Here is an 18,320-nt window from a genome sequence, read left to right as displayed (position 1 = left end):
ATTTTATATCCAGCTAAGGTCTCCTTCAAATATCAAGCATATAGAAAAATCAATTTAAGGAATTTAGGGAATTATGTGCCCTTTTTTTTTTAGCCTTTTTTGAGGAATTTACTAGAGGATAAATTTCATAAAAATCAAATCATGACTAGAAAAATTTCAGCCCAAGGACTGATGGTGAACATTTAAAAATATATAAATATAAAATATATAAATGCCCTGTAAGACTCAAACAGTGGGAGAGTGAGCTCTCCACCTCACTACAGTCTCCACCACTTCCTCAGGGCTTTCCAGAACTATCCAGGAATCTAGTTGTTAATCATGAATCGTCAAAACCTTTATGGTTTTGGTCTGGAGTCTGAGTCCATTTAAAGTGTTGATGGCTTTCTCTGCATCCTTTGGATCAATATAGTTAACGAATCCATACCCTAAACTCTGTCCTGTAATTTTGTCTCTCACGAGTTTGCAGGATTCTATTTCACCAATGCTCCCAAAGAGACTCCTGAATTCCTCCTGGGTCATATTCTGGGGTAAATAGTTGACTATGAGGTTGGTTTTGCTGTCATCTGTGGCTGCCCCTGTCTGCATGGGAGAAGGACAGTTTCTATTGTTGCTGGAGGGTCCATTGCTTGTATTGGATGTCGGGTCATTTGACACCTGTGACTCCATGGTGCTAATTATCTGGTTCTTGAGGCGCATCTTCCCGGCGGTGCAGTCCGGCGGGAGGCGACGGAAGCTGGGCGCTATAAAGGCTATTCTTGATACAGTGCATACTGATAATGTAATTAAACCACACATCTGGACACAATGAATAGTAAGGGGATATGTACATCCCTCCGTGAATGTCTGTGGTGAAACATGACTACAGAAGGAAAAGAGAAGAGTCATAGAAGAAAATTCTATTGTCACCCTCAGGCTATCCCCAGAAAGGATATAAGGAAAGTGAAGACAAGTAATAAGTAACATAGTAAAAACTTAAATACATTTAAGAGGAGGAAAAGAAAGTTAAATGTGAACTTTAAGAAATATGGATTCTCAATGAATGATTATTCCATGAATGAACAAATTTGGATAGGGTAGCAGAAAGTCAATAGCTTTTTTTCTTTTACCATTTCTATAGAAAACCTTAGGAATAGGATAACCACAATGAGTTGGTTGAGGTAGGAGTATTGATAAAAAGAGCTTACCTGTTTTTGATAGAGATGAAAATTATTCTTGGAATGCAAGTAGGTCTGCAGAGAGGAAGGCTAATGTGGCTCCTTCCCAAAGTACTGATTTTATATTCTTTATCTCTGAACCAGTTGAGATTTTCATTTCAGACATTCATCTCCCTTTTCAAGCTGTTTAAAGTTTAAAATTAGCATCATTACATCAGAACAAAATCTTTTGCTAAGTCATAGCTCAACTTCATATATTCAGTGGATTTTTTTTTAAATCCATGAATCACCAAATAGTGTTGATAGATGACATACCTTCTTTCCTACACTCCTTGCCAAGTAAATTTGTTTTTGGTTTAAATGTTTGTTCTTGTCACAGTCTAAATTTCAAGCATATTTCCACAACTACTAAGGATTTATGTTTTTAGATCATGATAAAAAAGAAAGATGGATCTCCCTATATTTTTCTTTTGTTCCAATGTGTTAAATTGTGCCATTTTTGGAGAGTGTAGCAAGTAGCGTATATACTTTCTTGGGAAGAAACAAAAAATTCAGAGATTTTATTAATTAGGGTACCATTATGCTATGCTTCTTTCTTCATGTATTTCACTTCCTGAAGTCATTCCTCCAGTAGCTGGCTAGAGTATATTTGTTGATTCCTTGAATGTATTTATTCTGCCTTTACACTTTGGTTGTTTGGCTGGGTTTTTAATTCAGAGGAAAAAAAATATTTTTTTTAGAATTTGAAGAGAAGTCCCAGGATGACAGGTCCAGAGAGCAAACTGGTCTGGTTTGGAGCAGAAGGATAGAGAGGGCCCTAGAAACAATGATGCCAAGGGAAATATCATCTGAAGTGTTCGAGAATTTGGAATAATTGTTGCTTATGCATTTCACAGCTTTGTTAAAGCATCTGGGAAAAAATAAAGGTGCATAAAAATTAATTTTAAAAAGAGGCAATTATTAACTCCAGAAAAAAACAAAAAGTTATACAAGAAAGAAAACATCACAATGAAGTACTTGGGTTACATTGAATAATACTTAGCCAAAATAGGATAAGTATTGATTATAGAATTCTACCCAAAATTATATAGCTCAATTGGGAGGATGAATTCAAGGGAAAGTGGAGGGTATAAGAGGGCTCAACTACCATAACGGAAATTTATAGATCCCTAATCCTGTGTTTTTAGCAACAAATCACGATGATTCATAGCAAGTATAGCAGTCATTATTTATCACATCAAGACACTTTTGAGAGTGAAGGAGACCGTTGGTAATAATTATGCCAAGACAACAGGCATAAACTGGAACTGATAAGCAAACTTAGTATATGTCACCCTAATTATAAGCATATTATTTTAAATGTAGAGGTAAATGTCAATGAGACAGCTAATTAAGTTGAAAGTGTCTCTAGGGAGTGGGATTGGTGGGGAGAGAGTAGAACAGGAGACTGCTGATTTTTAATATAAGTCTTTTAATGCTATTTGTTTTAAACAGTGATTATGCATTATATTGATCAACTTAAAAATTAAAATTTAGAGATTAGATTAGTCTTGCCTAATTGTTTTTGGTATGAACCAGAATGTTCCCTACTGTCAGCAAGAGGCTATATCTGAGTTCTCCTATAATATTTATTGATACTAGTCATTTGATGTTTCTCCCTCTAAGAAAGGTGCAATTGGATAGTAAATACTCGGTCCTGTTTTTCTTTCAAATAGGGCCGTGGCACAAAGTAAATGCTTATTAAATAGTTCTTAATGATAAAATAAAGATTCAGTAATACTTTCAAAGGCAGAAGAACCTTCTAGAAGTCAGGTTTATGAGATGATATTTTCAAGTACAGGTGTAATGGCCAGCCAGGCTTATCCTGAGTGTCTGGGATTCACCAGATGGGGATTCTGTAGACAACATGGCAAAGGGAGACCTCTTTACAAAATTTAACTTGAGAGAGAAGAATTTTGACACTCTTGCAGCGATCCCTTTATGGCAATGTTACCTAAAATGATAATAACTAAACTTTTAGAAATCATAGCCTGTAATGTGTGCCTTTAGGGATGAAGGGTTTTTGTTTTACTGCCAAGTTGATGCCTGTTAGTTTGTAATTTCCCCAAATTTTCATACTCAAAGAGTCTTCTTTCTTGTTATTTGAATAATAAGATTAAATCTTGGAGAAAGGGGGACTGAGTATATTTTCTATTGGGTAGCATTTTCATAACCTAATGGGCTATATTAGGAGGGCTTGGATCAGTGATGAACACCAGAGAGTAAACACCCAGTTAGTTCAGAGTATTTGCAGTAGAAATAGAACCAATAGGATATGAAATTGCAGCTCATTGTTTCTCAGCATATTTGTCCTCTAAATTGAAATTATTATGGAAAAAAATGGGGGGAGAAAGAAAAAAATTGGGACTGGAAGCAGAACAGAAACAAGAAAGAAATGAGGGCAGTAACACAGATATATCTATTGGAAATCCCGTTGAACTCAGCACACCTAACTTAATCTTATTAATATTTTTGAGGAGAATCCTCTGCCAAAAACAAGTACAAAAACTAAAAAAAAACAAAAAAGAAAAACACAAAATAATAGAAACCACTCTTCTTAATCTCAAACCCTGCTTTCTCAATGCTTAAGTAAGATTTAGCTTAGATCTATTCTTTGTAGCAGGGTTATTTCATGACACTTTCCTTGATCCCCAAAGTCTATCTCTGATATAATAAATTCCAGCTAAGTGTTTCTCTTTTGCAAAGCACCTTTGGTCACAGCCTTTATTACCCATATGTAATTGTCTGTTTACTTGTCAGTATCTTCAACTAAATTGCAAGCTCTGGGAAGATGCTATTCCATTTTGCTCATCATTGAATGCCCCACGTTCAGTGCCTGGCATATAGTGAATGCTCAATCAATATTTCCTGAATGAATGAATAAATTAATTATGTTATTCTTTTTTACTTTATATCTACAGGAGCCACTGTCTCTGAAAACAACGTGTGCTCACTGGAGACTTGACTCAGACAATAAATTTGTGAATTTGGTAACTGTCAAAGCTCTCCAGCCAGAGAAAACAAGACAGTGGGTATTGTGACAGCTTGTGGGCATTTCTCCCAGCTTAGGGGAGCTTAAGGCAGGTCTCAGGAGCAACTACAGAGGGCCCAGGCCAATTAGACAAAGGAAAAAACCTAAGCTCAACTTTAGGCATTGACACATCTCTTTCTTTTCAGTGACTGTTAGCTCATTGCCTAAGCTATGAAGCAACTCAGGGGAAATATAAATTACGGCAAGAAAGTACACTATATCCTTCACCTGGCAACAGGCTTAGTAAATCTGCCTTATTTCTGAGCTGGTATGTGCGGCCTGGATATTGTGATCTCTATTGTTTCAGACTGTAATAACCATGAGGGTTTTTCATTTTCTTTGGTAAGAATTCAGTAGCAATCATTCAGATGAGCCACAGTATTTAATTTATTGAGGGAGGAGGTGGTGGCCACAGGGGATAGGAATCAAAAGAAGGGTAAGTGATTCTCTGAACCAGGGGCAATGTCCCTATTTATTACATAATGTGCCCCAATCCCAATGAAGGTGACACTTCTGGTGACTAGTAGCAGACATGTACATTATTTAATTTTGATTATTGTTGTTGTTATAATGGGGATATTAGTGCTCCCTTTCCTGATTCCCTTTGTGCAATTTGGCACACATTTGAGAGGTAGTAGTTCCTAATCAGGGGATGGAATTTGAGTTATCACCACCTATAAGGATTGGGCCTCACTCTTGGTTCTGTCATTCAACAAATATTTATTGAACACCTATGATGGGGCCAGACATTATTCTACGTACTGGGAAAATAACAGTAAATAAAGGAGAGATTATATTTATCAAGCAAGATAGATGATCAACATTAAGTAAATTGTGTAGAATATTTAAAGGTGATAAATGATAGAAAAGAAAACTCAGGGAAACGTGTACAAGAGTGTAAGTAGGTAGGGTGGGGAGTCACAATTTTAAACAAGGAAGAAAAATATAGGCCTTATTGAAAGATGGCATTTGAGCAAAGGCTTGAAGGTGGTAAGGGAGTGAGTTTGGAAGGCATCTGAGTTTTGTTCAAAAGTCTGGCTGCTATGTTGAGAATGATGTCTAGGGAGTATAGCAGAGATAACTGGCAGGTGACCCAAATCCATTCTCCTTCTTCCATAGTATAGAGTTGTCAGTGGAAGCGGCTGGCCAGCCAGGGACCATATTTCCTACCTGTCTTGGCATGCAGGTATGGTCATCTGACTAGGAGAGAACAGAGCTGCCACTGGCCAGAGAACTAAATGTGCACTGGGGAGCTGCTTTGAAGACTTGACCTCAGCCTTTGACTATTGCATAAGAAAGAAGTAAAGGTGTTGTTCTTTAAGCCACTGAGATTTGGGGGTCCATTTGTTATGGCAATCCAGCCTACCCTAAGACAAAGGTCAAGGGCAAAACCAGGAAGACCTACTAGGAAGCTATTGCACTAATGTAGGTGAGAGATTATGGTGGCTTGGACCAAGGTGGTAGGAGTAGAGGTAGCAGAAAATGAATCCTAAATATATTTTGAATTTAGAGCCCACAAAATTACATGACAGATTGGATGTGGGGTATAACAGAAAAAGGGGAGGCAAGTTTGACTTTATGGTTTGGGGGTTGATGCATTATAAGGTAGAGAAGACAGCCGATGAAAGAGATTTGAAGGGGTAAATTGGAATTGAGTTGTGGATCTATAAATCTGAGATAATTTTTAGTCTCCAAGTGAAAGTGTGGAATAGATATGTAGACATGTAAGTTTGAAGTTCAGGGAAAATGTCTGGCCAGGGATATTGATTTGGAGCCATCAGTGTGTAGATTGGTTAAGTCACCATGGGAGTGACGACAGTTACAAGAAGAGGTCAAAGGACTAAACCTTGGGCAACTTCATTTTATGAGGTTGGGCAAATGAGGAGAAATCAGCAAAATGACTAAGTAGGAGAAACTAATGAGAAAGAAGGAAAAACGAGAGTGTGATGTGCTGGAAAATATTGACCTACTATGCTTAGATGTGCAGTGCTCCATGCTAAAGATCAGGACCCACAAAATGTTTCCTTGCCTACTGGGAGCAAGGGAAAGACATGTCAACCAGTGAGACTGTGATGAGAACAAGCCTGGGGCCCAACAGGAAAGAGCTGAGAGGGCAGAAAACACTCCGGAAGCAACAGTGGTAGGCTGGGAAATTTTTGGATTCTGTTCTCTGAAAGGGAAGAGGGAGATAAAAATATTTTTTGAGCAACAGTGATAATCAGTTCTATGTTTTAGAGACAGAACTGGTGGCAGGGGGAAGGATGTATTTTGGAGAAGATGAAAATTTAGTAGGTATTTCTGAGACCAGTAAACTGAGCTAGAGATGAGTCAGTCATCTTGAGTGGTCTTAGGATCAATAACCCAGCGATCTTAATCAAGCTGGGATTAAGGGGTTAAATGAGTGTACTTTTCCCCTCCACTTCTAGTCCTTCACCTGTGCCCTTGATCTCAGCAAGTGACATCATTCTCTACCCAGTTGCTCATGCCAGAACCTGTTAATTATTTTTAATACCCTCGTCTCCCTCACCCTGCCTCCAACCAATCACTAACTGCTGAAGATTTTTGTCTGCTAAATACTGAATACCTCTCAGGTTTGTCTACTTCCCTCCATCCACTATGCCACCCTCTCACCTGAACCCCTGCAATAGCTCCTGACTGGTCTCAAAACAGATCCCTCCCACCTCGCCCAGTGTTCCTTCTGTTCGTTGACCACATTGGAGGGGGGGGGGGGAGGGGACTTTTAAAAACAAATCTTATCATATCACTTCCCTGCTTCTCTTCCTCCTGGGTTAAAATCCTGAGGCTGGCCTTCTGGGCCCTATATGGTCTGATTTCTGCCCCCTTCACCGGCTCTGCACACACACACAAAAACGTTTTGCTGAGTGAATGAATGAATGAATGAATGAAGGCTAAGATATAGCCTCGCTTTGGGTAAGTTATTTACATATCTGAAACCCCAGTTTCCTCTTTTGTAAAATGAGAACCATAATATTTCCCTCACTGGAATGTTGGTAAGTTAAACAGTAAGATACCATGTTAATAAAATGTAAGCGTTTAGCATTGCATGATAGTTTTGATCACTGTAAGTGAACCAAATTGGCACTTAGCACAGAACCTGATACATACACTCTATATGTACTTGTTGTTAATGATAAATCAGCACTTTGGGATTGTAATTATCTTGGTGACTATTTCTATAAAATTACTTATAAAACCCCATACCATCTCATTTGATGCTGAACAGAAAGCTAAGCATGGTTACTTGCAGCATCATACCACTGCTCAAAAACTCTTCATTGTCTCCAAAGACTGAAATCAAGTTCGAACTGCTCAGCTTCACATTCACATTTCTAATTTCTTCAATATATATCCTATGCTGCTGAGAAATTCATCTCAAACAAAATTTATTGGATTTCTACCTGTGTTAGGGGCTGGATATTTAAATTTAATTATTGAAGGCTTGTATGATGTAGTTTCAGTACCCCAAGGGCTGCTGCATTTAAAGAAGCAAAATCCAAATTGGCCAAAATGTTATTAAAAAGGAATTTAATTCTTTACACATCTCTGAAAGGATGTTAACAGGAATCATGACCCCGAAAACACATCCCACTATCTGTGGGAGACATGGAGGTGTGCTGCTCACATTGCCCTTCAAGACCACATGCTATAGGGAGTGCGGTTGACTGGCAGCCTTCAGCTGCCACAGCTTTGGATTTTACACCATGTTCCTGCTGAGACCACACTTTTGCTGGTCTGTACTTGGCCCACGAATGACCAGGAAGGGGTACTAGAGCAGTGCACTGAGGGGTAAGGCTCTTCCCCCCCATCTTCCTCCCTTTCATAGGTGTAAGACCTGCATCATGCTCTGAAGGTGGTTTCTGCCTCCTTCTGTGCTCTCCTCTTTTAACCTTAACAGGTGTCTTCCACAATAATTCTTTTACATATCTAACTCCATTTTAGCATCTGCTACTTACAGAACCCAAACTAACACAGGTGCTACCAAGAGTGGTCCAAGATGATTGGTAAGATGGGGCTTTCAAGTCAGGGAATTATAGGTCACTGTGTCCTCAAAAGGAAAAAAAATACCTGTGTCTGGGAATGGAGAACAAAAGCAAAAGTAGCCCCACTTACCATTATTCTTAATGACCCATTGTGGGGTTATGTACTTTTCACCTCCACAATTCCAGACTCTGCAGGGTTGGAGGTTCTAATTCCTACAGGAGGTGAATGTGCAAAGGAACACTGAACTACAAGCTATGGCTGCTGCCAATGAACTTTGAACTCTGTTTTCAGGGGCCCCGTAACCATGGTAAAAGCCAAAGCCAGTCTCCCCTCCTTGATCTCAAGCCATTTTCAGTGTTGCCTGGGAGGTTGCCCAGCTCTCGCTGTAAAGACCCATCATGTAAGATATAAACTTTTTCATACCCTCTTGGTGCATGTGTGTCATCTCTAGTCTGGACACCTGAACCAATTTTGAGTGAGGCATCTGTCTCATCTCTGGGGGTGACCACAGCAGAGAGATATGAGGGCAGGAGACAAGGGAGGGCAGAGAGATCTAGACAGCTGCTCTTGGTCCATCCTTAACTCTCTATACCCTCAATTATAGGAAATGAATTCCCCAGTCTCCAGAGTAAAAACTGTTCCTGATCCATAGCACTGAATTAAGAAAATTATATTCTGTACTACCTTTAAGTATCCTTTGCTAACCTAAGGCAATATTCTCAAAGGTGTAAGACTAGAAGAGACCCCTCAAGAATTTAAGAATTTAGCATCCTGAATTTATCTTTTTTTTTTTTTTGACCAAAGCCATTAGGATCCTGTTTCTTCAAGGAACTTAAAAAAAAAAAAAAAAAAAAAAAGGCGGAATGAAGAGATAGGAAAAAAAAGAAATACTCTATCACACTGTAAGGGAAAAGGAGGGAAGAGAGGGGACAGAGGAGTTGATTGCTATGTACTGAGGGCCTACTATGTTCCAAGCCCTGTTTTCTCTTCATTTAAATGCACACAACAGTCTCTTCAATAAATGGTTTTTTTGAAAACCGGACAGCTACATGCAAAAGAATGAAACTGTACTACTTTCTTAGACCATACAGAAAAATAAACTCAAGGTGGATTAAGGATCTAAATGTGAGACCTGGAACCATAAAAATCCTAGAAGAGAGCACAGGCAGTAATATCTCTGACATCAGCCATAGAAACAATTTTCTGGATATGCCTCCTGAGGCAAGGGAAACATAAACAAAATAAACTATTGGAACTACATAAAAATAAAAAACTTATGCACAGCAAAGGAAATAACCAACAAAACTAAAAGACAACTTACTGAATGGAGGAAGATATTTGCAAATGACATATGTGATAAAGGGATGGTATCTAAAATATATAAAGAAATTCTACAACTCAACATCAAAAAACCAAATAATCAAATTAAAAACGGGCAGAAGATATGAACAGACATTTCTCCAAAGATGACATACAGATGGCCTACAGACACATGAAAGATGCTCAACATTACTCATCATCAGGAAAATGCATATCAAAACCACAATGAGGTATCACTTCAGCCCTGTTAGAACAGCTAAAATCAAAAACAGAGGAAACAAGTGTTGGCAAGGATGTGAAGAAAAAGAAACCCTTGTACACTATTGGTAGGAATACAAACTGCTGTATCCACTGTAGAAAACTGTATGGAGGTTCCTCAAAAAGTTAAAAATACCCTACAATCCAGGGATCACACTACTGGGTATTTACCCAAAAAATACAAAAACACTAATTCAAAGTGATATATGTACCCCTATGTTTACAGTAGTATTATTTACAACAGCCAAATTGTGGAAGCAGCCTAAGTGTCCACTGATGGATGAGCTGTCAAAAAAGAAGTGGTATATATACATAATGGAATATTATTCAGCCATAAGAAAGAATGAAATCTTGCCATTTGCAACAACATGGATAGAGCTAGACAGTTTAGTGCTAAGTGAAATAAGTCAGAGAAAGAAAAACACCATATGATTTCACTCATATGTGGAATTTGAGAAACAAAACAAATGAACAGAGAGAGAAAAAAGAGACAAACCAAAACCAGACTCTTAACTATAGAGAATAAACAGATGGTTACTAGAGGGAAGAGGGGTGTGGGGATGAGTGAAATAGGTGAAGGGGATTAAGAGTACACTTATCTTGATGAGAACTGAGTAATATATAGAATTGTTGAATCACTATTTGTACACCTGAAATTAATATAACACTGTATGTTAATTACACTGGAATTAAAATTAAAAAAAAAAATAAATGCACACAACAGACCATGGGCCAGAGATAATAATTTCTGCTTCACAGATGGGGAAAATGAAATGCATTCAGGTTAAATAAATTACCCATAGTGGATCAACTCTAAGGTTCCCCACCACCACCACCATACCACCAACCCTGATCCTGCTTCATGCTATTCACACTTTTGTATAATCCCCTCTTTCTGAGTGTGGACAGGATCTGGGACTTGTTTCCTTTTTTTTTTTTTTTTTTAAGATTTATTTATTTATTTATTTGAGAGTGAGAGCACAAGCCTCGGGAGGGGAAGTGGGAGAGGAAGAGAAATCCTCAAGCAGACTTCCCACAGAGCACAGAGCCCAACTCAGGTTCGATCCCAGAACCCTGAGATCATGACCTGAGCTGAAATCAAGGGTCAGACACTCAACTGACTGAGCCACACAGGAGCCCCTGGGACTTGCTTCTAACCAACAGAATATGGCAGAAGTGATGAATGCCACTTCTATAATTATGTTATACTATATAAATATGACTCCATCTTGATAACCTATTTGACCCAGAGACTCTCCTTGCTGGTTCAATGAAGTAAGCAGCCATTTTGGGAAAGTCCAGGTGACAAGGAACTGCAGGCAATGTCCAGGCACTGCAGTGGCTTGCAGGAACTCTGGGCAGCCTCTAGTTGCTAAGGTCAGCTGATAGTCAATAAGAAGCTAGGACCCTCAGTCTTATAGCTGCAAGAACATGAATTCTGCCAATAACCTTAGTAAGCTTAGAAGAGTTTTCTTCCCCAGTTGAGCCTCCAGATGACAGCAAAACTGGGCTGACACCTTGAATGCACACTTGTGAGGCCCTGAACAGAGGACTCAGCTAAACTGTACCTGGACTCTTGATCCAAGAAACTATGAGATAGTAAATTGTCTTGCTTTAGGCCACTAGCCTTATGGTAATTTGTTATGCACCAGTAGATAATAATACATTGTTCAACTCCCAAACAGATTTTTACCGTCTTCTAATTTTCATTATTTAGTGATGCAGAACTCCACAAAACAACTTACAAAGTGTTAATACAAGGCATTACTATAGAGTATCTTTGACTGTGGTCCATTTTGGTTTAGTTGTTTTAACAATCTGCTTCAGAGGTTGATTGTTGAGGAAAGTGCATAATAGTCATAATATGCTTTCGTCTGATCACATAGGATCATTGAGGATTTAAAAATATCCTATTGACTTATTTTCTTCCCATTCATACACTCCATCTACCTGTAACATTTCTCCAATTTCTATAGAGAGTAAATTTAATTTTATTGTTTTATTTTTTGTATTGCTAAAATTTTTCCAACCAACCTCTTTCATAAGGAGTTCTATGAAGTTTCTCAATATCCTCCATAAGACTACTTATTCATCACATTTAAAAACCTTTGTATGCATAAAATTATTCTAGAGTATTATACACTATATATAATGTATAAAGAAGAGGAAGAGTAGTGACATTTCTTCTAATCAACCAAAAATTCACAAGTTATATATTCTAACTTATTTTGATACCTCTATCACAATTAGTATTTTTCTAAGTTTCTTTAGTAAACATTTAAATTAATATAAATCCATTTATTCTATGGTTGTATAATTGGCAAGTTATTATAAAAGATGTTTAAGAGCATATTTCCCAATTTATCCTTTTAATGACATTACCCTGAATAGAGAGGGCTTCTTTGTGTGAATGCTACTTGTTTTCTGCCCTAAGAAAATCTAGTTCTTTCATTTGTCAACTTCACTGGGAAAGCTCACCAGGCCAAAATCATTAAGCCAACAAACAATTCTGTGACCAGTCCCCCAAGATCTGTGATTGGCCCTATCTGTATGGTGTCAGAGAACACCACAGGAAGAAGTAAAGATTAAATAGTGCATTTAGTTTTAAACTGCTGGCAAAATATTCAGGCAGATTCCTGCCATTATTTTCTCCTGTAGAAATCCAGGAAACCTTTCAAGAAGAGTATTTCTTCTGTAGATTTTGATTATACTGAGTTCAGCACTCATCATATTAATCATGATGGACTGAGCGACTGCCCTCTTTATCTTTAGAATATGCTGAGCACTGATGCTTTAGATTCTAAACTCAACTCCAAATGTCTCTGCTAATTAAAATAATCTTCTGAGATAGTTTGAGATGTTAATTAACCACAACAATTAAATAGATTCTCCGCAAGATTGGGGATCCATTTAAAAACAATTAGTATCACCTTAATCATTCAATAAATATAGGTAATCTTTGTCTTGAGACCACATGGTGGAAGAAACGTCCCCATTTCCAAGGTACTGGCTCCACTCAACAGGAGCTGAACTGCTTGTGTATCATTCATATTGAAGGTTGTCATAGTTATTATTTTAGTAAAATCTGCACAGTGGAATCTCACTGTTTGCTACTTGCTAATAAAGAGAATTTAAAATACTGTCCAAAGGGACTTACCATGACAACTATCAGAATTTCCACATTGGAAAACTGGAAGTCCTATAAAATGATCAAAATTTCAGCATTTGCTCATTCTGAAGTATAGTCCAGGTATGAGATGAATGATCCTATAGTTGCCTCAAGGGACTCCCCATCTACTGTGTAACTTTTATGGTAAGGAAAAAAGTCATCAGGGTCTCCTTTAGAGAGCTAGATGAAATTATTTTCTAAAACCAGCCAATTTAATTTTTCATTCTGTTTATGAAGGTGTGCCTCAGTGCTCCCCCACTTTGTTCTACCAAACATTTAGAGCTCCAAATTTTTGTGCTTACCAGACTTCTAATCACTTCCCTTCTCCTTCCTTTTCTATCCAAAGAATCTGGCTCATTTCATACAAAAATATACAAGGTAAGTTTGGTCTAGTTTGCTAGTGTGACTCACTTCACCAAAGTATGATGAATCCTGGGAAAACTTATTATATAAAAAGAATCTTCATCAGCATCCAGACTATGACAGAGCTTCCTACACCCCAGGAAGAGAGCCCATCTGGTTCCATTCTCTCTGATTCCTTAACGCCATTCTCCTGACAATTCCTTTTTTAATATTCTTTTAAGTCTAATCGTTTGAACTTCAGTGAGCCTCAGAATCACCTGGAGGGCTTCTTAAAATACAGGTTCCTGGGCTCCTCCCCCAGAATTTGGGATTCACTGGGGTGAGGCAGGCCTGAGGATTTGTAGAGGCAACAAGTTCCCAGGTGATGCTGATGCTGCTAGTGCAAGGACCATCCACTGTTTTAGGTGATGGTTCTCAACCCTGACTGCACATTAAAACCATCTGTGGACATTTTTCCCCCTTTACTATATTTATTTTTACTTATTTATTTTTTTTGTTTCAAGTTTTTATTTAAATTCCAGTTAGTTAACATACAGTATAATTAGTTTCAGGAGTAGAATTTAGTGATTCATCACTTACATATAACACCCAGTGCTCATCACAAGTACCCTCCTTAATACCCATTACCCATTTAACCCATCCCCCTGCCCCCTCCTCTCCAGCAGCCCTCAGTTTGTTCTCTATAGTTAAGAGTCTGTTTTATAGTTTGCCTCTCTGCCACCCTTGCCCCCACCCTGGACATATTACATGTCACACGTGACCAGGCTCCTCTCAGATTACCCAGGAAATCAGAATTTCTTAGGGGTGGGCCCTAGGGACTGTTTTTTGTTTGTTTCTCTCTCTCTTTTTTTTCCTCTTAGCAGCTCCCAGAGGATTCTAATATGTGACCAGGGTGAGAATTGCTGCAATTGGAGGAGCTGGTGCTAAAAAGAGATGCAATTCCAGGACAGATTTTAAAAGAATGCCTTGACTCAAAACCTTCTCTAGAGATTTTGCCTTTTAAATAAGGAATGCATCCCTTAATATTTTAGGAACATTAAAAATACTCCAAAGCTATTATACATTAGTATATGTCTCAGATCCCTGGAACTTACTGGTATTCAATAAACAATAAAGAATTATAGTAGCCATAATAACAAATCTTTCATTTCTGGTTGCTGCAATTGGGTGGCTAGAAACTTAATTATGCAATTTCTTATGGCAAGATACATGTACCATTTTCTATGAGAGAATAAAAATTTGCAAGATATGAGCATACCAAGGACTTAATAAATGGCATGGAAAACTTACTATCAAGAGAGTACTTATCAGGAGACCTCAATTGAGTAAAATCAGAGCTTCTCAGTGAATCTGAGCTATGAATAAATGTGGGCTTGGGAATAACTCTCAATTCCTGCAAATAGACAATGGGATCTTTCATATTTTTCCTAAGATACCTGATTTCAAATATAGACCTTGTCTGAAATTTTTAATACTCTGATTGTGAAAGTTAAAAGAATGCACTGGATTCTCATTCCACAAGACCATGCAGATTCTATGGGAGGAATTCAGGTGACTGTGACCTGTTTGCAGGCAGGTCAGGTTTGTTTTCCTGTGGCCTAGCACAGCACTGGGCATGTAATAGATGTTCCAGAAACATCTGCAAAATTTAACTGAATATTGTTGCTCTATTTCAGAGGAAATAAATGTACTTTTAAAGAATTTTCCTTTTTAACTGAATTTTTATTTGTAGCAATGTAACAGATGGTTTTAAACAGTTTTAAAAGTTATGGCCTATAACAAAAATAATCCCAGTCATTTGTTCCATCCTCCCTCAACCCCTAATTTCTGCTCCCCAGACACAAGCATTTTCTGGTATGCCAGCCATTTCTTCTGAGGTTTCTACCCATATTTGTGCATCAAAGTCCCTATAAAAAATTTTCTTGCTAGAAAACTGATAATATATTTTGATTTAAAAAAATTTTAAAGCAGAGTTTGATAGAAACTCATTGGGCAACTGTCCAAATGAATTCAGTCAAATGAGTTCCTTAAAGGCTTGAGTAATTGGGTTGCACAAGGTCAGCTGCAGAGAAGTTAGTCATGGGGCGGTTTAGATAGAAGTTAACAGAGGGTCTGGGCAGGGATTGGTGGAGATTTGTAAACTCACACATATCTGGAGTCATTGGTTTGGTACCTGAGGTGAGGCTAGTTGTTGGAACAGTGTGTGATGTATTCTTTCAGAGCACATGAGTCCCCAAGAGCAACTGTTAAAGGAACTCTTGAAGATATTGACATTGAGAGTGTAAGGGATAACATATTAGAAACTGTCCCAAATTTAGAAATTAGCCAAGACACAGAAAAGATGCTTGTTTCCTACTGTAAGTTCTACAACAGTAAGGCAAGCACTGTTCAAAGTACTCCTGATAATAAAACACTTTAACTCAATGTTTCTAATGTTTGAAATTATAATGTGCTATATAGATACTAATTTTACTATTATTTCATTTCCCCGTATGTTTATATATAACAGTAAGAGTTTTAATGTTTTGACACAATTTTAAAGGTCATAGAACAATCATAATTTTCCCACCAGCTTTAAGATTGCTTTGCAGAGTGCGGCACCTAGAGGGAAAGCCAGAGAGAGATGGACGTTTAGAGAACGAGAAGGAAGGAATAAAAATGGCGTCCACGGATTACAGTACCTACAGCCAAGCAGCAGCCCAGCAGGGTTACAGTGCGTACACTGTCCAGCCCACTCAAGGATATGCACAGACCACCCAGGTATATGGGCAGCAAAGTTATAGAACCTATGGACAGCCCACTGATGTTAGCCATACCCAGGCTCAGACCACTGAGACCTATGGGCAGACCACCTTGCATCTTCTTATGGACAGACTCCCGCTGGTTATACTACTCCAACTGCCCCCCCCCCAGGTGTATAGTCAGGCTGTCCAGGGGCACGGCACTGGTGCTTATGATACCACCACTGCTACGGTCACTACCACCCAGCCTCCTATGCAGCTCAGTCTGCATATAGCACTTGGCCTGCTTACCCAGCTGGCAGCCACCGCACCTGCAACACTGCAGGATGGTAACAAACCCGCTGAGACTAGTCAACCTCAATCTAGCACAGGGGTTTACAACCAGCCCAGCCTAGGATATGGACAGAGTAACTACAGTTATTCCCAGGTACTTGGGGGCTACCCATGCAGCTAGTCGAGGCACCACCATCTTATCCTCCTACCACCTATTCCTCTATATTGCCAACCAACTAGTGATGATCAGAACAGTTACTCTCAGCAGAACTCGTATGGGCAGCCAAGGAGCTATGGTCAACAAAGCAGCTATGGGCAGCAGCTGCCCACTAGTTACGGCCCTCCAGCCCTCTCCCCCACCCCCAAACTGAATCCTACAGCCAGGCTCCAAGTCCATATAGCCAACAGAGCAGCAGCTACAGGCAGCAGAGTTCATTCCAACAGGACTACCCCAAGTAGCATGGGTATTTATGGGCAGGACTCTGGAGGATTTTCCAGACCAGGAGAGAACGGGAGCATGAGTGGCCCTGATAATGGGGGCAGGGGAAGAGGGGGATTTGATCGGTGGAGGCATGAGCAGAGGTGAACAGGGAAAAGGATGCAGTGGAATCGGTGCTGGAGAGCGAGGTGGCTTCAATAAGCCTGGTGGACCCATGGATGAAGGACCAGATCTTGATCTAGGCCCACCTGTAGATCGAAATGAAGACTCGGACAAGAGTGCAATTTATGTGCAAGGCTTAAATGACAATGTGACCTGATGATCTGGCAGACTTCTTTAAGCAGTGTGGAGTTGTTAAGATGAACAAGAGAACCGGACAACCCATGATCCATATCTACTTGCACAAGAAAACAGGAAAGCCCAAAGGTGATGCTATGGTGTCCTACGAAGACCCACCAACTGCCAAGGCTGCCATGGAGTGGTTTGATGGGAAAGATTTTCAAGGGAGCAAATTTAAGGTTTCTCTTGCTCGGAAGAAGCCTCTGATGAATGGCATGTGGGGTTGTATGCCTCCCTGTGAGGGCAGAGGGATGCCACCACCACTTTGTGGAGGTCCAGGGGGCCCAGGAGGTTCTGGGGCCCCATAGTCACATGGGAGGCTGTGGAGAAGACAGAGGTGGCTTTCCCGCAAGAGGGCCCTTGGGTTCCTGAGAGAACCCATCTGGAGGAGGAGGAAATGTCTAGCTGGAGACTGGCAGTGCCCCAGTCCAGAGTGTAGAAACCAGAACTTTGCCTGGAAAGCAGAATGCAACAGGTGTAAGGCCCTGAAGCCTGAAGGCTTCCTTCCACCATCCTTCCCACCCCCCAGGGGGTGACTGTGGCAGAGGCGGCCCTGGTGCCACGTGGGGAGGAAGAGGTGGCCTGTGGGCCACAGGGGTCCTGATAGAGACAGAGCTGGCTTCCATGGTGGCTGGGGCATGGACCAAGGTGGCTTTGGTGGAGGAAGATGAGGTGGCCCTAGTAGACCTTCTGGACCTTTGATGGAACAGTTGGGAGGAAGAAGAGGTGGACGTGGAGGACCTGGAAAAATGGATAAAGGTGAGCACTGTCAGGAACTTAGAGACGCAGAGACCTGCAGAGGTGCATTGACTACCAGATTTATTTTTTGAGCCAGAAAATGTTTTAGATTTATAATTCCATATTTATAATGTTATTATGATTACTCCTTATCTCTACTTTAGTATTTTTCACCATTTGTGAAGAAACATTAAAACAAGTTAAATGGAAAAAAAAAAAAAGATTGCTTTGCAGTTTCAGTTTGCATGGCCATCTTTATGGTACCGCACTATTGTGCAAAGTAAGGACTGCCTGTAAATGAAATTGAGAACGTGTTTCCTCTCTTTTCCCTATACCTGCCTGCCCTCTGCTGGAGGTGCCAAAAATTAGTGACGTTGTCCAAAAACTCAAACTACACTGTACAGGTGGTTCTCAACCTTTTATTCTTGCCTGCCCTATCCTTCACTGCCACCCT

General features: G+C 39.6%; 1 protein-coding gene and 1 pseudogene across 1 annotated transcript; one reads left to right on the top strand and one right to left on the bottom strand.

Moving 5' to 3' along the window:
* Positions 1–244: 244 nt before the first annotated feature.
* On the bottom strand, positions 245–1,303 carry LOC116634574 (ELAV-like protein 4). The gene is made up of 2 exons (XM_032408062.1): positions 1,185–1,303; positions 245–859 (listed from the first exon to the last, which is right to left on the bottom strand). The coding sequence occupies exon 2, from the start codon at positions 793–795 to the stop codon at positions 313–315; it is 483 nt and encodes a 160-aa protein (XP_032263953.1). The 5' UTR covers positions 796–859; positions 1,185–1,303; the 3' UTR covers positions 245–312.
* A 14,531-nt stretch (positions 1,304–15,834) lies between these two features.
* Positions 15,835–17,958, top strand: LOC116648416 (annotated as a pseudogene).
* The last annotated feature ends 362 nt before the right edge of the window (positions 17,959–18,320 follow it).

Source organism: Phoca vitulina, unplaced genomic scaffold (assembly GCF_004348235.1).
Source record: "Phoca vitulina isolate PV1807 unplaced genomic scaffold, GSC_HSeal_1.0 scaffold1, whole genome shotgun sequence".
Classification (NCBI taxonomy): Eukaryota; Metazoa; Chordata; class Mammalia; order Carnivora; family Phocidae; genus Phoca; species Phoca vitulina.
Note: the sequence above shows the minus strand (reverse complement) of the source record. Positions and strands in the feature narration are given on the sequence as shown.